Genomic DNA, 22884 nt, shown 5'->3' with positions numbered 1-22884 from the left:
CTTAGAAAACACTGAGATTATCTTTCTCTAAATTACTAATTTTATTGCCCCAAATAGGAAACATTACTGATTTGTTGTTGAAACTAAGTTAAGAATTGCAGAAAAGCAGCTAAAGACAAAATTCTGCATGTGTCCATGAGGGCTAAAAAGGCATGGCATGCTTCTGCTTGGTGGATGGCTATTAAAGACTGGGGTGGTCCCTTGGCTGGTCCTAAAGAATGAGTCACTCTCATGGCAGGAAATAGTCCTTGATTAGTTATTCTATCTGTTCTACTCCCAATCAGCTTCTTGGTGAGTTTCTGCTTAGGCTCCTTTGTCATCCCTTACCACTGTTAGGATGTGACCTTTTCTCCTAAGAGGCAAAATCAGTTTTTGTGTCAGTATAATTCATGTGACATTCTGGGGACATGTTGAACTTACAGTGAGCTCCTGCTGTTCAGTGTGGACAATGGACTTGGTAAGGATTAAGATGTCTGTAGGAACTGAAAACTTTTGTCATTTTTAATTATTAAGAAATAGTGTTATTTTAAACATCAATACTTTTTTTTTTTTTTTTACTTCTGGGAACCACACTGTTCTTTAGACTCTTTTTTGCAATGTATTAGAACCTTTCGAAGATTTCATCTTGATTAATTCTGTTTGTTGAACTCAGACCATCCTAATATCCTATTTACATTACCATTTTTAGCTTTGGCAAATAATTCTATTTCAAAAAGAAAGACATTATAAATAGCATTAAATATATATTCGAGCCAAACACATAATCAGTAGCATACATTCAGCTGACATAATTAGAACTGTTGTTCAGTTGCTCAGTCATGTCCAGCTCTTTTGCAACCCCATGGACTGTTGCCCACCAGGCTCCTCTGTCCATGGGATTCTTCAGGCAAGAATATTGGAGTGGGTTGCCGATCCTTCTCCAGATAATTAGAACCACATGTTACCAGTTTCAAGTGCAAAGCAATCATCTGCATCAATCTTCCTCTCACATGCTTTGACTTTGTCCAAATGCATTGCCAAATGTGGACACTGAAATTGTGGCTAAACACAAAATGTATTATTACCTTGGGAATAAGTATGAGAATGACTCGGGCACTGGCATCTAGGGAATCAGAAAAAGAAAAAATAGAGTGAAACCAGAAAATCTGAAGCTAGGAAGTTTTAAAGTAACACACATTGCATTCTAGTTTTAAGATGCTTTCTAAGTAGCAGCTATTGACACCTGCACAATAGAAAAAGCCGGAAATCACCATGGACAAAAAGCCAACTCAGTCTTTCCAGCATTGTAGGATCATTCTTCTGCGAATTATTCAAGCAGCAGTTAATGCTGTGGGGAACTGAGATGAGTGCTCCTGGGCTACAATAAAGTTTAAGATGAGGTCTCACTTCTTTCTAGGTTAGGAGATTTGGCCAAATTGACCTAGTGTTAACGACTCGTACCTCAGATGCTACCTCTCTCCTCCCGAACTTTCCTTGCATTTTCCCATTGTCTTCAGGGTGTTCAAACAGGCTCTGGGCTGCTTCCTCTGGAAGCCCTCAGTGGCCGGCAGGCCCGCTCTGGTCACCACGTGGCGCCTCCGGCCTTTCTCCGCTCCAGGATTTCGTCCCCTCCCCGGACCCTCCCTCCATGTCCCCCTAAACCGAGATCACACCTGTCACCTTCTTCTCCCCAATCTCTCACCTCAGTCCGCTCCTCTGCAGATATCCCATGTGCTACTCTTTCTAGAGGTTCCCTCCCTTGACTTTCACATCCTGGTCGCCTCCTAGCCCTTGGTCAGACCCTTCTCTGGCTTCCTGTTCTGTCGACCGCCATCGATTGAGCTTCGCAAAAGGGTTTGTGTTTCTATCGCCCACGGGACCCTGTCCTGGTGGGTCCCGCAGGTAAGCACGTGCATACCCCGCTCCGCCCCCCGCCGACTGCAGACTTGGACTGAAAACATCTGAGAGGGGAGAGGGCAGAAGGGAAAGGGGAAGGAAGGAAAAGCGTTAAACTCAATGATGGTCAAGATCTCAAAAACTGAATTAAGTGAACTCGGGCGTGGTCGGGTGTGAGTCGCCAGAGTGAGTAGAGATTGCCATCTGGTGGGCGCGGCGGAAAGCGCCACGTGTAAGGGTTTCTCCTGGAGCATCCCGGAGAGCCTGAGCCATCTGCAGGCTCCCTCGGAGAAAACCGAATAATGCAGGGTCCCAGGGTTGTCCTTCACTTGGCATTACCTTCTACGTCCTTCGCTGCTTTATGCCCCTCCAGGAAAAGAAGAGGGGCTCAAAGGGAAGGAAAATTCGACACTGTGGGAGGATACTCTGCTTCTCTTTTTGTTATATAATTTCCAAGCTCTCAGGCTACCTCAATTCATCATTTCTACTCCTCAATTGTGGTCTGAATCCCACCCCCTATTGCCTTCTTTGGACCTCCATCTGTCCCGTATGTCCCAGCCTTCCCCTTATTTGATCCTTGTCATCATAGTTAAGAGTTTCATGCTTAAAATTCTCACCCTCCTCTCCCCTCTGGCTTGCTCACCCTCTGGTTTCTCTCTTCCTCACTCACATCCTGCTGACTTCATTTCCTTGGCCTCCTGAACTCTGCAAAGTTACAGCCAGGCTCTCATCTACACACCTTCTGGGTCTGGCATAATTATTTTGACTTCCTTCCTGGTATCACTGATAAACTGGCCGTATCTTAGCAAAGGCCAACCTCTTCCCTGCATACTAAATCTCAGCTCTGCTCAGCTTCTCAAAACATCACTAGGAACAGTTCTTCCTTTGCTCTCCTGCATCATCAACCCCCTCACCCCCGATCCCACCACCCCCTCCCCCCACCGCAACCCAGTTTGGGATTGACATGTACACACTGCTGTATTTAAAAAGGATAACCAACAAGGATCTAACGTATAACAAGTACATAGAACTCTGCTCAATGTTATGTGGCAACCTGGATGGAAGGGGAGTTTGGGGGAGAATGTATACATGTATATGTGTGGCTGAGTCCCTTTGCGGTTCACCTCTGTCTTCACATCCCTCCCTCTCTCCTGCATCCTCTGTCCTCTGCATTCTGCACAGACCCCTTTTATCCCTGTGCACGTGCTCAGTGGCTAAGTCATGTCCGACTCTTCGTGACTCCATGGACTGGTCCCTGGGATTTTCCCAAGCAAAAATACTGCAGCAGGTTGCCATTTCCTTCTTCAGGGGATCTTCCCCACCCAGGGATCAAACCCACCTCTCTTGTGTCAGCACTGGCAGAGATTTCTTTACCACTGTGCCACCTCGGAAGCCCCAACGTAAGGACATTGCATTGGCCAGGAATCAGAACCCAGGCCTCCCACGTGGAAGGCAACAATGCTACCACTGAACCAATGCCTAACTTTACTGCTACCCCCTCATGCAATTCTCTGCTAACTTTAAACTGATCTAAAGCCTCTTGTCCTTGTATCCCCAGCACCTAGAATAGTTTCTGGTGCATTACCATACACCCAGTATGTGCTGATTGGATACATGCATTTGTCTTGGACAGCTTGGGCCAAGCTGTCCGCTGTCTGCCTCGACTGGGACCTGGAGCTCTCCTCTCTCGACCTTAGTTTCAACGGTAGATCAGGCGAAGTACAAGCGGCTGCGTCTGGCTGCTTGGCTACTTGGCACACTGACAGCGGAGTCCAGGCCGCCGCGCTCTGCGGTACCGCGTCCCGGAAAATGATCCGAGGAAGAAAGCGCGGGCCCCGGCGGGTCGTTCCCCGGGGGCTCCGCCGCACCCTAGGGTCCCCTGCCTGCCCGCCCGTCCGGCCGGCCCCGCACTCACGCTGCGCGTTGCAGAAGCCTCAGCAAGTGCACTACCCGGGCGCGAGCGACGGCCATGGCTGAGCCGAGTCTTCCTCCCGCGGAGACGCCCCCTCCGCCGCCAGCCAATCCCGGCCTCCGCTTCTCTTCCGCCCACCCCAGCCACAGCGCTCGGCGGCGGAACATTTTCCCACTAGTTGAAGCTACGGCTGCCGCAGCCTAAGTCTCATCGTCCACGTTCGAAACTGCCATACAGGGAACTGCTCCGTAGGGTTTTGGTCTGCTCTCCTGTCTAGATAAAACGCTCTATTTCACAAGGCAAGGACGTGGGGGAGGGAGAAACAAGGGCAGCGACCCCCACCTCACCCCCGCTCCTTTAAAATGCTCTTTTGCTTTAAGTCTATTTTCAGAATAAACGAACACAACTGCATTTAAATTTGTTTTGACGGTAAATAAGAACTTTGCACCCCCCTTTTTTTAACAAGACTAGTTTTGTGTGCAACTGCTAGATCAAGTCACAAAACAAAAGCCAGAAAAATTCCCAAACAAAGCAAACAACAGAAAATCCCACAGTTGAGAAGAATTTAAAAGGTGTTAAATGCTCTATAAACGGTTTGGTTTGGAAGAAGCTGTTCAGGATACCATTATGTTTTCTTTTTTTAATCAACGGTTAAAACTTGCCATGGTTACATGAGAAGGAAGGGTTTACAGCACCAAGTGCTCCAGGCCCCAGTGGAGACGATGATCAGTGATGGCACAGCTCAACTTTGTCAGAAGGTATGAGACAGTAAGTTGAACATGTGTGTTTTTAACCTATTATGAAATCGGAATTAATCTCGTCTTCATAGCAATTTCTAGAAGTAACATAAAAATTGGACAACAATGGAAAAATGAGACAAACTCTCAATTTCCTATCAGATGTCCGACCAAAAAGCAAGAGTAGGGTGGCTCCCCAGAGCTATAACAGCAGAAAAGCCCCCCATTCTAGATCTGTATACTGTGAATCCTTTTCAGGAGGTATTTAGTTTTACAAAGATTAGTTACTGAAATCTGTTAGGGAGACATCCAGGATAACTGTAAATGTTTCACCTGCTAATTAGTTCAGCTCAAGGCAATGGCACCCTACTCCAGTACTCTTGCCTGGAAAATCCCATGGAGGGAGGAGCCTGGTGGGCTGCAGTCCATGGGGTTGCTAACAGTCGGACACGACTGAGCGACTTCACTTTCACTTTCACGCATTGGAGAAGGAAATGGCAACCCACTCCAGTGTTCTTGCCTGGAGAATCCCAGGGACCAGGAAGCCTAGTGGGCTGCCGTCTATGGGGTCGCACAGAGTCGGACACGACTGAAGTGACTTAGCAGCAGCAGCAGGTCAATTTGACAAATGAATCAAAAGATAGTAGTAATATTGCAAGTAAGGATTTTGTAGGTTTCTCTCTTCCCCAAACAGATCCCACTTGAAGCTTAAAAAAAAAAATCTGGGATATAAATACTGATAAAGATTTAAGTATAAAATTAGGATTAGGACTTCCCTGGTGGTCCAGTGGCCAGGATTCCACACTCCCAATACAGGGGACCTGGCTTCAATCCCTAGTCTGGGAACTAGATCCCACATACTTGCAACTAAGACCCAGCACAGCCAAATAAATAAACATTAGAAAAAAAAAAACTGAGGTTGAGGATTATTACCATTATTTAGTGAAGCCCAAATTTATCATTTACAGTAAATTAATGTTTTCAGTGTTGAAAAGCATCAAATTTTGTTTTTGAAAGAGACACACTTTCAGTATTATATCTGACACCGAAAGCAGGATGAGTTTTTCTAATAAAAGTGGTCTTGCTGAAATCATAATTTAACTGCTATATTTTCTAGAAAGTAAATGAAAATAATCTGTACCAGGTATCCAGGTCATTGGTTTTACTTAAAATGTAACCTTTCTGTTCCCACATGCTTTGATAAATACACAAACTTGTCATCAAAATAATGCAGAAACCAGCTATTAAGTCTCTCCCTTAAACACCATACAAAGTTTAAAGAAAGAAAAAAAAAAAGGCTGTTTAAAAGTAAAACTCATTCCTAGTTTTCACAGATTCTTTCCCTAATTCAGATGTTCTTAAATACAACCTTTAATCTCCAGCCAGAGTTTTGGTTGTGGGAAATACATTAATTTGTCCAGTCCAACATTTACATATCATCTTCAGAGGAGGGTAAACCTGGCCCTTTAACCTCAAGCTCAATGAAGGCAGTGGCCAAATCTTGTGCATCTGGGTACTGTATCTAGAACTTAGCATTAAGTACAGTTCTTGGTTTAGGAGAAGGTCCAAGGATGAAATTTACTTCCTCCTCTTTCCTCCTTGGTGTTGCCCCCCTTTTCTCTTGCCACTCAGGCCGGGAGGTCCGGAATTCATCTTGCCTCCCAAACCCCCTTTCCTCTTCCCTCCTTGGCTGGGCGGGCCCCCTTTCCTCTTACCCCCGGGACCCTGTCGGCCCCCCTTTCTCTTGCCCTTCTGACTCATTTTCCTCCGCTTAGCCGCCTCCTCCTGGTCCTCCTCTCTCATCTGCTTATTGGTGGCCCTCGTAATGTCCAACTGAGGCTTTTTGCTGTTCATCACTCGCAGCATCTCCAATTGGCTCTTTCTCTCGGCCGCAAAGTCCCCGAAAAGAGGCTGAAACTTCCTCTTCTTGCCAGAGCCCCTGGGAGCCTTCTCCTTGGGCAGGCGCTCCTGGAAGCGCCCCACAGAGGCAGTGGAGACCTTGGCCACCTGCATGGCGCGGCCCAGCTCCTCCTTACTCTGGTGTCCAGTAGGGTGCATGCCGGCCGCGCTGGGCAGCTGCATTTTGTGCGCGCGGGCCAGGTTACGCAGCCGGTTCAGTTCGTTCTTGGCCACCCGTTCCTTCTTAGCCTGAATCCGCTTGGCGAACTGGTCCTCCATGGGGTCGGCATTGCCCGGCACCTCGATCAGCCACTCCTTGGTGTCGTCGCGGGCGCGCTGGTAGCCCCAGCGGCGGCGCCACTGGCCGCTCACCTCGTCCCACACCAGATTGGTTTTCTTCTTGGGACGGATACCCTTGAGGCGCGCAAACTGCTGCCAGCGAGTAAGCGGCCGCGGCCTGGGCACCGGCTTCTCGCGCGGCAGACGAGTGCTGGGTTCCGGCAGCCGTGCCACCAGCGCCTCCTCCACGCGCTCGGTAGGCAGCTGCCACAGCTGGTTGATGAGCAGCTGCGTGTTGTCCCGCGCCAGGGCCCTCAGCTCGGCCTCCTGTGTGGGTCCCGCGTGCCGCAGCCCGGTCGGGGGGTTCCGGTCAGAGGCCAGCAAATTACCCAGGTCGAACTCCAGCTCCAATTCCTTCTGCACCGTGATGCGCTGTAGCTTCTCTGCCTCGTCCCGCTCCGCCTTTGCCAGCAGCTCCTCCACGCTCTGGCTCTCCATGGCTCCGGTTCGGCTCGCTACCTCTGGGAGACAGTTCCAGTCAAGTCTCCTCCTACAAGGGTTAAAGCCGCGGCACCACAGACACGTGCGACTTCCCGGACGCTCGACCCGGAAGAGAAAGTTCCGCTTCCGGGGCACCCGGAAGGGGCTCAAGGAGCGGGCTACCCGAGGAACGGCCGGCAGAGGGCAGTGTTAGAGAGCAGATGAGATTAGAGGCGGCCTTTGGGGTGGAGCCCGGAGGTAGGCGGAGCCGAATCTACGAATTCCGAGGCCTGACTGGGACCTTGGCTCCCAGGATGCAGCTGCGGGAGGGAGTGGTCCTGTGCGAGCTGGGCAAGTTTGGGGGCCGCGGACTAAGGCGGCCCCGGAGCGACTGTTAGTTTTAGTGTGTGTAAAAGTCAGTTCTCAAGATGTTTAGCCAGTCATTTTCACCAGAGCCCTGACACCTGTTCATGGTGTGCCCCCCGGTGTGGGCACTTCACCCGGGGATGTACAGAAAGCTAAGTGGAGACGGAGACTTGGTTTTCTTTGGGAGCGAGCGGGTCTGGCGGTTAGACCGCCCTGAAGGGGCGCGGCTGTGCCCCCATCCTGGCGACTTCAAGTCTGGTCTCCGGAGCCCGGGGCCACCTCCTCTCTTGGCTGATGGCAGAAGAGCGCGGGGCTCAGCTGTTAGAACGCCTGGATTCCGACCTTGACCGCTCTGGTGTTTGACCTTCGGCTGTGTAACTTGTTTGTGCCTATTCTTAAACCTGTAAGATGGGATTGCAAATATGGTTAGTTGCTCAGTGATCTCCAGAATTCTATGAACAGAGAAGCCCAGCAGGCTACAGTCCATGGGGTCTCAAAGAATTGGATTCAACTGAGCAGCTAACATTTTGACTTTCATGGCTTCCCCGGAGGCTCAGATGGTAAAGAAGCTGCCTGTTGTGTGAACCCAGACCCTAGTTCAATCCCTGGGTTGGCAAGATCCCCTGGAGAGGGGAATGGCAACCCACTCCAGTATTCTTGCCTAAAGAATTCCACAGACTGTATAGTCCATGGAGTTGCAAAGAGTTGGACATGACTGAGTGACTTTCACTTCACTGGGAGTAGTGAAGAAGGGGTTAGCTGAAGAATTAACCCATAGAAATGGACATTATAGCAATTAGGAAATAGATTCACTTGAGTGTCTGCTAAAGAGGGCTTTAGACACACACCTGTCACACTTGCTCCCTAAGTTTGGGCTCTTCTTGAGCTGATTGACTTTTCTCAGCTCTGCTCTGTTCATTCACTCAGCAAACATTTCTTGACTGCAATTTATGCCTCAGGAATTTGACTCTAATATTCTTTCTTCCTCTTTTTAAAAAGCATTTTAGGATTTGCTGGGGATTTTCTGAGTGTTTGCCTTAACACTCAACACCTTAATACCAATCATCCCATGGGGCTGAGGCCAGGTCATAGGTCTTATTAGGCCTTGGACCTTAAAGCTCTTGGGGTTTGCCATAGGAGAGTGTTGAGGACACTGATATAACTATTCTGGGCTTGGTTTAGATTCATTCATTTAACAAACATTTGAATGACTACCGTGCTTGAGGCACTAGATGCAAAGATTACTGAGACTTTATGGAACAGTGGAGAAGAAAGAAAGGTTAAGAGAAATTTACAATATGGCATGATTAAGCCTTTAACAAGTACAGCTATGTAGAATTGAGCTCTTTTGTCAGTCTTTTGAGTTAGGGAAAAAAAGAGCAGGTGTAGATAGACGTTGAATGGTATGAATTCTCACTGGATGAAATGCTATTTGGTTTGAATCATATAGGTCAACTCTTCATTGAACTTGAATTGTTTTATGTTTCTTTATAATCCAAGTAAATTTTAATTTCCTTGATGAATGGAAACTGATTTTTACTTTCACTTTGCTGAGCCTAGCACTGGATACATAACAGGTGAAAGAATAAGCCTAGTTTCTAAATTAAAAAAGGATTAATGTTGGCTGTTCTAGTCAAGGTAAGCAAAACTAGTAAGACCAGGATTTGGAGCTTTAAGAAATATTAATCTTATTGAGGCAGCTTGCATTTGGATCATGTTTACGCTGGGCAAGACTATGCAGTGTTGAGAAAGAGAGCACCTGCCAGGGATGTGCAGATACACGTGACTATGCTATAATAGTATGGCGAAGGGTTGTACATACTCTTTTCCTCTTACTGGTTTTCCACTTTGTCTTTGCTTCTTTGTCCCATAATGCAGCTAGATCCCAAGTTCGGTCATCAGACCCCTCTTCTTTTCTCTGTATACCTACTCTCAGTGCCATTTCATCCACTCTCATTGTGTCAGCCGCTACTGCTGTGCAGATGATTCTTTTTTTTTTTTTTTCTTACATGATAGTATACATGTTTCAATGCCATTCTCCCAAATCTGTGCAGGTGATTCTTAGAGGCACATCTTTTCCTCTTTCCTTCTCAGAGCTCTAGACTCTAATCTCTGATCACCTGCTGGGCCCTTCCACCATACTCTAAATTCAGTATGTCTAAGACTACATAACCCATCATCTTCCTGAAAATGTGCTTCCATCATCCATCCAACTACCTTTTTTTCCCCCTCCAACAAATGTTTATAGAAGGTTTTTTTATGGCCAAAACACTGTTCTGGGCTTTGCAAATGCAACAATGAATAAAACCAGGCTCAGTAATGTAATCATCTATTCTAGTCTAGTAAGGCTTGAAACTATGATATCATCCTTGGCCTTTCTCTTCCCATCTCTAAATTCAGCCAGTCTGTTGGGCTTCCCTGGTGGTCCAGTGGTCAAGAATCTGTCTTGCAATGCAAGGGACACAGATTCGATCCTCGGTCAGGGAAGATCCCACGTGCGGCAGAGGAACTAAGCCCGTGTGCCGCAGCTACTGAGCCCAAGCTCCAGAGCCTGTGAGCTGCAACTGGAGCCCGTGCTCTGCAACGAGAGAAGCCACTCTAGTGAGAAGCTCGAGGACTGGCAAGAAGAGCTGCCCTCACTCTCTGCAGTGGGAGAAGCCCAAGCACAGCGATGAGGACCCACCACAGCCAAAAAGTAGAAGCAGATAAATGAATGAATCCAGTCAGCCTATTAAACTTTGTCTCTGTGTTATTCCTTTCTCATCCTCACGACCTTACCCTAGACTGGAGCTCTTCTATTTCTCCAGATACTTTCTCCACTTTGCTCTCTGCTCTGGCTTTCGCACATAACCAGCAGGAGGCAGTGACAGATCAGAAGTGAAGAGAGAAAGATGAAGGCGTGTTTCTCCCTTGCATGCTCAGTCCTGTCCGAATCTTTGAGAGCCCATGGACTATGTAGCCTGACAGGCTCCTCTGTCCATGGAATTTCCCAGACAAGCTGGCAGCAATGGAATTTGAACCCACGCCCCCAGAGAGACTGGAGCCTTAACCCAGTACCTTAGACTGCTCAGCAGCCACGCTACCCTGCTTGTCCCTAGCCCTCTGCAGACTGGTGTGGGTCGGCTGATTACTAACTGAAAGGCCATAGCTCCAATCAGGCATCTGTCCACATGCAGGCACCTCTCCCAGCTCCTCCAATTGCTTTGCAGGCTTAGGAGTGGTTAAGGCTTTTACCATTGTGGTCCTATTCTTTGTGAATTTCCTTAAGCCATGTCCACATTGTTGTAATATTCCCTTTGTTAATCTGAAATTTCCCGGCCCAACTGCGACCTGTTTCCTGCCAGGACTTGACTCGTACCCAGAGACCAGCAGGAGGAGCATCCTAGCAGTTTCCTGCCTCTGTGCTCTCTTAGAGCTCATCTGGAGGATTTATCTTTCACAGATTTAGCCAAATCACTCTTCTCCTCAAAAACTCCTCTATCTTGTTCTTGGTCTTGGATGTCAATGATCTGACCCCAAACTACTCTTTTTACTCACATGGCATGATACTGCTCCTTTTACTTGCTTTCCAGATGCTTCTTCCCTATCCTAGTTTCCATCTTAGCTGTTTTCTAGAAGGCAATGGCACCCCACTCCAATATTCTTGCCTGGAAAATCCCATGGACGGAGGAGCCTGGGGGGCTGCAGTCCATGGGGTCGCTAAGAGCCGGACCCGACTGAGCGACTTCACTTTCCACTTTCATGCATTGGAGAAGGAAATGGCAACCCACTCCAGTGTTCTTGCCTGGAGAATCCCAGGGGTGGGGGAGCCTGGTGGGCTGCCGTCTATGGGGTCGCGCAGAGTCAGACACAACTGAAGCGACTTAGCAGCAGCAGCAGCAGAGCCTTACTTCTCTCAAGAAAGGCAAAGATGAGGGACAGGACAGAAAAAGCAATGGTTTTATTTTTGTAGCAACGTTGAGAAACAATAAGAAAAGTGAACCTATTAGGGAGATTCCCCTCCCGGCAGCCATGGGCAGGAGGGTTAAAGATGGGAAGGTAGTACCTTCCTTGTTCACTCAAAACATAACTAGATGGTCAGTAAAACATTTTTGTAAGCAATTTCTTCATTCTTTTGATTAACTCAGATTTCCTTTCTAAACATTTCTTGGTTGCCCCTTTTGGTAGCAGAAATCATGGGGAATGATCCAACCATTCTCTAGTCCTGCTGTGAGCAGAGTTATTTTGAGTATTTTTGCTGAGGAAATTCAGTGTTCCAGTAATTTGATACAACAGCAGGAAAAGACTCTTAAAACACATTATATCCACAAGGTTCATTTTCTTTTCTTTTTTTTAAACGGATTTATAATTTAATTTAGAAGTACTTGAGGGGAAAATTTAATTTTGAAATTTTCTTAATCATAGATAAAAATCTGTGTATTCATGTAGTTCGGTTTAATCAGAAACCCACACAAAAAATCTATCATTTTGTTTAAAAGGGAAGAAGATATATAATTAAGGTTTTGTGTGGTTAGCGTAGAAGCAGACTGAACATTATGCTATTGCCTAGAAGGAACTGTGGATTTCAGGATAGTAAAAATGACGGTAGCGTTTTAGAACTGACTTAAGTTGTTTTGTTCTCTGTAAAATTGCATTTGCCAAAATCTTATTATCACCTGTAAAATAAGTAAGCACCGCTGGCCGATAGTTTTCATTCATGACTGCATCATTAAATCCAAGGGAATAAAATTGGTTTGAGATTTAGAGTTCAATATAGAATGAAAGAGTGAGATAAAAAGGAAAACTGAAATTCCAGAATTTTATAGATATTTGCACTTTATATTCAATAACAGAAAATTTAGATCCATTTATTAAACTATCACTCTCTGTTATACTTTAACTTACAAAGTAAAATTGCAATGAGTAAGAAATATTTTTTTTCAGTTAATGAAATCTGAATAATTTTTGTAAATAACTTGAGAGTGGATTTACTCCACATCAGGTAACTAAGTCCTGAATTTCTTTCCCCTAATAAAAGCAACTGCATTGCCACCCAGTCTTCAACTTGTCTTTGCAGTCATAGACCATGTGTGAACATATATTGATCTGCCCATCAAAATTTTCTTCTAAATTTCCCATATGAGCAATATCAAGAATGCACAGGGTAATTAGTCCTATACCAAACAAACATTAATTCTTGGCCCTCTTAGCCAAAAATTGTTTCTAAACAATTTGTACAGAAACAAATTGTTTCTCTATTTGTACAACATGTCTGTGAAAAATGAAAGGAACAAACAGAAAACTAAAACTATGACCCCACGCATGGTAAGCTCTGTAGCCCACACTTTTCTTTCTCTAAGTGTTTTTACTTCCCAGAGGAGACAGCAAAGCAAAGGATCTCTTAGTGGCAAATAGGTGTGTGATTGTGTCCTTGTCAGCATCCCAAGAGTGCGTGGCGGTCTCGGCCAGCTCCTGGGGTGCCTGGTGACACAGAAGATCCAGTTGCTTGAGGTGTGTGGACTCTTCCGAAGGCCCAATTAGGAGTCATTATTGTGAATGTATAGATAACGTTCCTGACATTTTCCAGGCATTTCAACTGCCTCATTATCCAAGACAGTGTGGATTTCAGCTGTGGAATCTCCGTTCCTATGGTGGGTCCTGGGTTTCCTTCTCTAGAAAGCCTGTGGATTAGGCTTTAAGTCTCAGACTTCAGTTTATTCATCTGGAAAATGAAGGGTTTTGACTAGGTGGCCTTTACAATTCATCTCTTATGATCCTTTTCTTTTGTTAAAAAGCTATGTTTTGGGGGACCTCCTTGGTGGTCCAGTGGTTAAAACTCCACGCTGTCAATGCAGGGAGCCTGAATTCAGTCCCTGCTCAGGAAACTAAGATCCCACATGCTATGTAGCTAGGCCAAAAAAATAATAAGAACAAAAGAAAGAAAGCCATTTTTAAAGAAAATTAAAATGAGAAGTTAAAAAAAAAACTATAAAAGAAAAGCTATACTCTTCTGATGCTCCAGTATTACTTTCTTATAAAGCACTTTCTCTTTTGGTTATTGATTGAATTTTTTGACAGATGTATCCGTTTACCAACCTCCCCCTCTTCCTGAGTCATTTATTTCATTTCCTAGGCTGGTTGTATGACTCCACATAGTGAAACAGCTTCCTGTGCGCGCAAGGAGACTGTGACTATACAAGTGCTAATCAGTTTTTAATAATGTGGAGGTTGATTATTGTGTTTTGTAGGCTTTTCATGATGCTTTTCCTTTTTTTTTTTTTTCTTCTTCTGCTTACCATTAAATTTTGAGAACTCTAAGGCAGGATAGAGAATGAGCCCAGAGTATACACTGTTTTACTATTTGTTATCTGTTCTAGAAAAATGTCTTATAGGGAAGAAGACAGAAGATATATTTTAAAATATTTTAAAGATATTTATATTATGAGGTCAGGTCTGGGAATGAAAGACTATGGTAGATTGGCTTTATTTGTATCTTTTCTGGCCTAAGACCTAGAAGTGATGCTATTCTTTGATTATTACAATTATAGAAAAGTTTTAGAGAAAGCTTCAAAGTTAACTCCCTCAAATAATAAAATCAGGGCAGTTTTGTGTTTTGTGTTGCTTCAGAGAAAGCTAGTCAGAGAATTTCAGCACAAGGAAGGGAAAGCAGGGGCATACCCCATGCGGACAGACTATAGTTTTCCTTCTAACCCACTGCAAAGAAGGTGAATATTGCAATAAAGCGAGTCATCTGATGTTTTTTGTTTCCCAGTGCATATAAAAGATGTTTACATAATACTTTAGTGTTAAGTGTGCAATAGCATTATGTTAAAAAAAAATCAGTATGTGTGTGTGAGTTCAGTCTCAAAGTTTTGTCCAACTCTTTGAAACCTCATGGACTGTAGCCTGCCAGACTCCTCTATCTGTGGGATTTTCCAGGCAAGAATACTGGAGTGGGTTGCCATTTCCTCCTCCAGGGGGTCTTCCTGAATCTGGGATAGAACCCATGTCTCCTGCATCTCTTGCATTGGCAGGCAGATTCCTAACCCCTGAGCTTAAAAAAAAAGAAAAATCAATGTGCATACTTAAATTAAAAATAATTTATTGCTAAAAAATGCTAACCATCATCTGGTAATTCAGTATTGCCACAAACCTTTCAAGTGGTCAAAACAAAACAAAACAAACCAAACACTGTTTTCTGCAAAACACAATAAAATATTCCTGTAGAATAAAATATAATAATATTTCTGGTATGTTTAGTAATTATTCAAAGAATGTGTCTTGGTGATTTCTGGCCTGCTTACCTGGGGACAAATTCCCCATGGGTTCATCATCCCATCTGAAAAATGGGCTAACATTTTTTTGCAGTTTTAGAGTTCTGTGAGTGGAAGACAAGTTATTCAAAGACACTTTTGCAAAGGACCCTTGTGAGGTGTCAGGAGACAGGTTCTGACTCCATTTCCCTACTTCATAGTTGTGGGTGGCTCGGTAAGTCACTTTACTTCTCTGTCAGTTTCTCTATCTATGACTCGAGCTTCACTAGCTTCTCTCCATGTCCCTTCTAGCTTCGTGTAGCATTGTGCTTTTGTTAATACAGCCTCAAGAGAGAAGTGTGGGTGAAGGAAAAACAGACTTGAAGACAGAGATTCTTAATTGGATGAGCTTCAGGGAGACATGAATCCCTTGGTGTTTGGTGCAAACACGTGTGAATATATGTCTGCTCCTTAATGAATAGAAACTTTTTTTTTATCCCCGTCAGATTCTCCAAAACCTCTGTGACTCTCTACTCCTCACCTACATGGTTGAGAACTATGTATTATAGAGGAGGGAGATAATGAAGGGAGTAATTGGTGAAAATTTTTATGTAAGAATAACTTGAGTTGGCCTTTGAGCCAGGGTAGAGTTTAAGTAGATGGGAGGAGGAAGATGGTAGTGATGGGAGGAGAAAGATAGTACCATCCAGTAGATGGTAATGATATGAGTAAAGACATGTAGCCAGTATTTTACGGAGCAAGTACAATGTTTCAAGCAATGATTATAAATCTTCACAGTGGGCCTAGGAGGTAGATATTACTAGTATACTCACTTTATGCTGCCCCCTGCCCCACCACCTCACTACTACTTTGCTCTCTGAGTCTATGAGTTTTGGATTTTTTGGTAATTTTTTTTTTTTTTTAGATTTAAAATATGTGAGTCATGTGGTATTTGTCTTCCTATGTCTAACTTATTTTACTTAGCATGATGCCTAAAGCTCCATCTGTGTAGCTGCAAATGGCAAAATTTCATTCTTTTTTTTTACTGAATAATATTCTATTATATCTATATATAGCACATTTTAAAAATTCATTTATACATTGATGGACACTTAGATTGTTTCCTTATTGTGGCTAAATGTAAATAATGATGCAATGAACATGGGGGTACAGAGAATCTTTTTAAGTTAGGGCTTTGTTTCCTTTGGATACTCAGAAGTGGAATGGCTGGGTCATATGATACTTCTATTTTCAGTTTCATTGGCATTATTGGCTACATTGGGGAGAATTCCTCTTTTTCTCATCACTAGTAGAGTTTGTATAAGGTTGGTATATCTGATTACTTGAAAGCTTGGTAGGATTCACATATAAAATTATATAGGCTTAGTGTTTTCTCTGTGAGGAGATTTTAAAGTTCTGATTCTTTTTTATGAGTGGAGTCATTTTTCTTCTCCCCAAAACAGTTTTGGTAAGATACATATTTCTAGAAATTTGTCTATTTCTTTTAATGTTTCCAATTTATTGGCATAAATTTTTCATAAGAGCCTCTCAAATATTCTCCTCTTTATCTAAAGTTATGTCTGTTGCCTCACTCCTAATATTTTTTGTCATATTCTGTCTTTACTCTTGATCAGCCTTACCAGAGGATTTTCTATTTAGTTTTTGCACACATCTAGTTTTTGACTTGATTGATACTCTCCAGTTTATCTTTATTTTCATTCTATTAATTTTTGCTCTTTTATTCATCTTTCTTCAACTTAGATGGTGTTGTTCTGTTTTTCAGAAAACGTCTCTAGTTCAACTTCAGTTCAGTTCAGTTCAGTCGTTCAGTCATGTCCGACTCTTTGTGACCCCATGGATTGCAGCACACCAGGACAGGCCTCCTTGTCCATCACCAACTCCCAGAGCCTACTCAAACTCATGTCCATTGAGTCAGTGATGCCATCCAACCATCTCATCCTCTGTTGTCCCCTTCTCCTGCCTTCAATTTTTCCCAGCATCAGGGTCTTTTCCGATGAGTCAGTTCTTTGCATCAGGTGGCCAAAGTATTGGAGTTTCAGCTTCAGTATCAGTCCTTCCAATGAATATGAAGGACTGATTTCCTTTAGGATGGACTGGTTGAATCTCCTTGCAGTCCAAGGGACTCTCAGGAGTCTTCTCCAATCCAGATCAAAAACATCAATTTTTCAGCATTCAGCCTTCTGTGTAGTTCAACTCTCACTTCCATACATGACCACTGGAAAAACCATAGCTTTGACTAGATGGACATTTGTTGGCAAAATAATGTCTCTGCTTTTTAGTAAGCTGTCTAGGTTGGACATAGCTTTTCTTCCAAGGGGCAAGTGTCTTTTAATTTCATGTCTGCAGTCACCATCTGCAGTGATTTTGGAGCCCAGAAAAATAAAGTCTGTCATTCTTTCCACTGTTTCCCCATCAATTTGCCATGAAGTGATGGGACTGGATGCCATGATCTTAGTTTTCTGGATGTTGAGTTTTAAGTCAGCTTTTTCACTTTCCTGTTTCACTTTCATCAAGAGGCTCTATAGTTCTTTGCTTTCTGCCATAAGGGTGGTGTCATCTGCATATCTGAGGTTATTGATATTTCTCCCAGCAATCTTGATTCCAGCTTGTGCTTCATCCAGCCCAGCATTTCTCATGATGTACTCTGCATAGAAGTTAAATAAGCAGGGTGACAGTATACAGCCTTGACGTACTCCCTTCCCTATTTGGAACCAGTCTGTTGTTCCATGTCCAGTTCTAACTGTTGCTTCCTGACCTGCATACAGATTTCTCAGGAGGCAGGTCAGGTGGCCTGGTATTCTCCTCTTTCTAAGAATTTTCCACAGTTTGTTGTGATCCACACAGTCAAAGGCTTTTGCATAATCAATAAAGCAGAAGTAGAATTTCTTTGTAACTCTCTTGCTTTTTTGATGATCCAGTGGATGTTGGCAATTTGATCTCTGGTTCCTCTGCCTTTTCTAAATCCAGCTTGAACATCTGAAAGTTTATGGTTCATGTACTGTTGAAGCCTGGCTTGGAGAATTTTGAGCATTACTTTACTAGTGTGTGAGATGAGTGCAAATGTGCAGTAGTTTGAGCATTCTTTGGCATAGCCTTTCTTTGGGATTGGAATGAAAACTGACCTTTTCCAGTCCTGTGGCCACTGCTGAGTTTTCCAAATTTGCCGGCATATTGGGTGCAGCACTTTCACAGTATCGTCTTTTAGGATTTGAAATAGCTCAACTGGAATTCCATCACCTCCATTAGCTTTGTTCATACTGATGCTTCCTAATGCCCACTTGACTTTGCATTCCACGGTGTCTGGCTCTCAGTGAGTGATCACACCATCGTGATTATCCGGGTCATGAAGATCTTTTTTGTACAGTTCTTCTGTGTATTCTTGCCACCTCTTCTTAATATCTTCTGCTTCTGTTAGGTCCATACCATTTCTGTCCTTTATCGTGCCCATTTTTGCATGAAATATTCCCTTTGTATCTCTAATTTTCTTGAAGAGATCTCTAGTCTTTACCATTCTATTGTTTTCCTCTATTTCTTTGCATTGATCACTGAGGAAGGCTTTCTTATGTCATCTTGCTATTCTTTGGAACTCTGCATTCAAATGGGTATATATCTTTCCTTTTGTCCTTTGCCTTTTGTTTCTCTTCTTTTCATAGCTGTTTGTAAGTCCTCCTCAGACAACCATTTTGCCTTTTTGCATTTCTTTTTCTTGGGGATGGTCTTGATCACTGCCTCTTGTACAATGTCATGAAGCTCAGTCCATAGTTCTTCAGGCCCTCTGTCTATCAGATCTAATCCCTTGAATCTATTTGTCACTTCCACTGTATAGTTGTAAGGGATTTGATTTAGGTCTTACCTGAATGGTCTAGTGGTTTTCCCTACTTTCTTCAATTTAAGTCTTAATTTGGCAACAAGGAGTTCATAATCTGAGCCACAGTCAGCTTCCAGTCTTGTTTTTGGTGAGTGTATAAAGTTTCTCCATCTTTGGCTGCAAAGAATATCATCAATCTGACTTCAGTATTGACCATCCAGTGATGTCCATGTGTAGAGAATACTGGAGTGGGTAGCCTTTCCCTTCTCCAAGGGATCTTCCCAACCCAGGGATTGAACCCAGGTTTCCTTCATTGCAGGCGGATTCTCTACCAGCTGAGCCACGAGGGAAGTTCCTAATTTTCAGATTTTTTTTAAAAGATAGGTAAGTATTTAAAGCTGTACTTTTCCCTTCAAGTAATACTTTTATCATGTCTCACAAAATTTATGGTATTTTGATTTTCATTCAGTTCTCTGTATTTTCCTGAAATAAATATTTTTTCCTTTTAAATTTAACTTTCCTGTGTCTTCATTATTTAGGTATGCTTCTTGTGAGTAGTAGATAGGTGGAAAAAATCCACCTGACAATCTCTTTTAACTGGGAAGCTTTATTCATTAACATTCAGTGCGGGATTTCCTTGGTGATCCAGGGGCTAAGACTCCCTGCTCCACATGCAGGGGGCTGGTGTTTGATTACTGATCAGGAGAATTAGTAAACCCCACATACCACAACTAGGAATTTGCTCACTGCATCTGAAGATCCCACATGCCATAAGACCTGGAGCAGTCAAATAAATAAATATTGAAAAACATTCAATGGAATTTAGAGTATATTTGGATTTGTTTTAATGGTCTCCTTGCTTTTTATTTGTCATTTTCTCTTTCTTATTTTGAATAGTTATTTTTTCTTTCATTCCTTTTTTCTAATTGTTTAGAAGTTAGACATGTTTTTTTTTATTTCAAGGTTGCATCTGGATTTTTTTCCATTTATATTTCACTTCAAGAAGTCTAAGGTTAATCAGTCTTAACACTCCATGCTGAATAATAGAAGGTTGTGAACTTTGATCATCTCCCATCAAATTATTTACTCTTCTTGGTTAATATTTTAGTTGTATCTTTTTTAAACTCTTAGATTAAACATTATTATAGTTACAGATAATATATCTAGATTTAACAATTTGTTTAGATATTTACAAATATCTTTGCTCGTTTTTCCTTCTTGTCTCTTAAAATTCTTTTAGGATCATTTTCTCTCTTCCTGAAGTATATTCTTATAAGATTCTTTCAATAAGTTTTCCTGATGGCAAACTCTTGCAGTTTTTGTTTATCTGAAAATGTCCTAGTTAAAGAAAAACAGTTTAGTTGGATATGCAAGTATAAATCAATAGTTACCTTCTCTCAGGACTTTGAAGATATTCACCCTTTTGGTTTCCATTCTGCCTCTTGAGAAGTGGGCTGTCTCTTATGATGTAAACATAACAGCACCATGTATTTTGATATAACTATGGATTTTACTAGATTCATGGATCACCATTGTTTCTTATGCTTTAGCACAATTTCCTCAGAAAATGTGGAAAGGTGGTATAAATTCTGAATCTTTTTATGTTTGAAAATGCTCTTCTTTGACCTGCTTTGTGGTTTGACACTTCTCACTGCTGGGCTTGCTCTTTCCTCCTTTAAAGATATTTATGCCAGAGCCATGATAGCAGGTAATTTACAGGTTTATTACTCAACTCAGGTGTAGGCAAAGTGAGGAGAGTCTCGGGGGAGGGGACTCACCAATGAGAGGACTAACCAGCTTCCATTAAATGATATTCTGGCCAGGCATAGAGTTCTTGGAGCATAGTTCTTTTCCTTCAATAGTAACTAAATAGTAACTGATGTTGAAGTGTATTTCTTCCCTTTAAATGGATCTACCCAAGCATTGTCATTTCTCCCCCATTAAATCTGCGTTAGTAGGAGCCACCTATTCAGATATGGTCTTTACTTGCTCGTGTCAGCTGCTGGGATTGGATCAAGATGGAGCAGGATTTGGGGGCTCTTTGAGCAGCGTGATTCTCAGTTCTTGGGAGGTTTAGGTCTCTAGCTCTGGTTCTTCTTCAGGCAATCTCTGCATTGCACCAGCCTTGCCTGAAGAAGCCCGTTTTCTCTGCAGTGACTGAGTCCTGCTGGAGTTGTAAACAAGATTCCAGAGGTACACACCCTCCACTGGCTGCTCAGCTCAGTTTCCTTGGGAGCTAAATGTCTCAGATGGGATTGTCTGTGTCTTTCACACACACGTGCAAGCACATGCATGTGCATGTGTGTGCGCACTCACACACACACATCTCTTTCCCTATTAGCTATTTTTTCTTGTTAAATGATATGGAATGAAGTATGACTAACGGACATACTCATAATCCAGCCCCAACGTCCCTTTTATGGTTGCCTTTCCTGCTGCTGCTCCATACACACAGTGTTTCCTAAGTGTTGAATTATTCTTCTGTTTCCTGAACATATGATATACTTTCTCATTTCCAGATCTTCCATCATAAAGTGGGAGAAATAAGAATGAAAGTGTTAGAAACATTGGACGCAAGCTGACATCGCTCTAGAATCTGTCTCCTGACCACATTTTTAAACGAATAAGGAAAGTGAGTCTGTTTCAGGCTCGCAGAGCTTGTTTTAGTTAATGTGAGGATGTGGTGGGATATGACTTTTGACAGGAAGGAGTGAGACACAGAGAACAGCGTTGACAGGGAAGCCCTGCCAGTGAGATGCAGGAGGAGAGGCCAGGTGCTTCTGAGAGTCGTGAGTTCATTCGTTCATTTAGTGTGTATCAGTCTGAACGTCACCAGGTGAGTTAGGTGGTGACAGAACAGAAACGGGTGAGGAATATTAAATAGAGAGCAGCTTCATCGAAGGTTGGAAATGTGAACATGCATGATGCCTTTGGGAAGACAGAGCAGTTCAGAATGGCTGAGACATTTGCAGCACTAGCGGGAAATGAGACTGTGATGATCAGGGGGGCCAGCTTGTGGAGGGGTTTGCTTATCACACTTTGTTCTCTATTTGACCAACAATTACTGAAGACCTACTGTTTGCCAGGAGCTATGCCAGCACTGGAGACAGAAGAGTGAGAAAGACAGTGTTCCTGCTCTCCAGGAGCTACAGGCATGGAGGAGTGGTGTGAGTTAAGGCTGAAGACTGATGGAAAGTTCAGTCTCATGGCAGCCGAGCAGAAGGGGACTGGAGGCAGGGAGTCCAGACAGGTAGGAAATAGCTGCCTGAATTCAAGGGAGAAATGATGCAAGCCTGGACTTTGGAGAGTGATGGTTGATGGTAATGGAAGGGCATCATGGGCCAGGGAGAAGATCAAGGAGGCAGGACCCAGAGAGGGAAGCCTGCCAACAGCCTCTGACTGCATGCATCCTTGTCTGGCCTGAAGATGGTAATGCTGTTGCTGTATGTGAGCTTTTGTTTCTGCTTCTTATGGGTTCTCAGAGAAAGAGTCTAATTGCCCATCTTTCTCCCCATGGCTTGAAGCATTGCATCTGTATTTCCAGTAAACACAGAATATTGTTAGCCAGGTTCACAGTCAACTAGTTCATCCTAATTGATTTATTAAAAATATTCCTATGGAGGAAGTCAGTTATTTTCTTAGTGTTAGCTAGAGCAGTTAGACATCCCTTTGAGGAATTTCTGTGAATTGCCATACATAGCTGTTGTAAAGAGTATTGCTGAATAAGGCAGTATTGCATAATTCTACATATAAATATATAGTTTGAAATATTTAGGGACTATTAGTTTTGTTGTCGCCATCATCTTTAAACAGCTATAAAGTAAAGGGGACATGGCAGTTGCCATTTTAACAAGGATGTTTTGCCAAATATTCTTTCCCTTTTCTTTCCTTCCTCTTGGCATCTTGTTTAAAATTGTTTTCTCAGAGTATGCAACAAAAGGATTTATTTCCTTGGCAACATATTTAATAACAGACAATTTAGCAGACACTATGGATAACTTGTACATCGCAATTTCTTCTAAGTAAATAAGTGTTGAGAACATTTTGTTGCATTATATTTTTCTCCCTGTTTACAGCTCCCAGGTTAGCCTTATAGGTAAACCACACACTGCAGCTCTTCTACAAAACTTCCAGGACAGCTTCTCCTGCTGTTTGCAGGCTTGGAAATGGACATGTGATAGGATAGCTTTATTTTTCCTTTCTGGTTTGCATTGATTATGATCAGCAGATACTTAGTGACTGCCTAATGTAACGGGACAAAAGGCAACAGGTGGC

General features: G+C 43.2%; 2 protein-coding genes across 2 annotated transcripts in view; both read right to left on the bottom strand.

The window, feature by feature from the left end:
- ADHFE1 (alcohol dehydrogenase iron containing 1) overlaps positions 1-3954 on the bottom strand; it is a 33117-nt gene extending 29163 nt beyond the window's left edge. The window contains exons 1-2 of the mRNA XM_052651805.1: positions 3791-3954; positions 1065-1102 (exon numbers count right to left, since the gene is read on the bottom strand). Coding sequence (XP_052507765.1) covers positions 1065-1102; positions 3791-3954 — 202 coding nt within the window. The remainder of the gene's footprint in view (positions 1-1064; positions 1103-3790) is intronic.
- Positions 3955-5458: 1504 nt separating this feature from the next.
- On the bottom strand, positions 5459-7297 carry RRS1 (ribosome biogenesis regulator 1 homolog). The gene has a single exon (XM_052651705.1). It carries the CDS (start codon positions 7198-7200, stop codon positions 6103-6105), a length of 1098 nt encoding a protein of 365 aa, XP_052507665.1. The 5' UTR covers positions 7201-7297; the 3' UTR covers positions 5459-6102.
- Positions 7298-22884: the final 15587 nt, after the last annotated feature.

This window comes from Budorcas taxicolor, chromosome 14, assembly GCF_023091745.1.
Source record: "Budorcas taxicolor isolate Tak-1 chromosome 14, Takin1.1, whole genome shotgun sequence".
Classification (NCBI taxonomy): domain Eukaryota; kingdom Metazoa; phylum Chordata; class Mammalia; order Artiodactyla; family Bovidae; genus Budorcas; species Budorcas taxicolor.
Note: the sequence above shows the minus strand (reverse complement) of the source record. Positions and strands in the feature narration are given on the sequence as shown.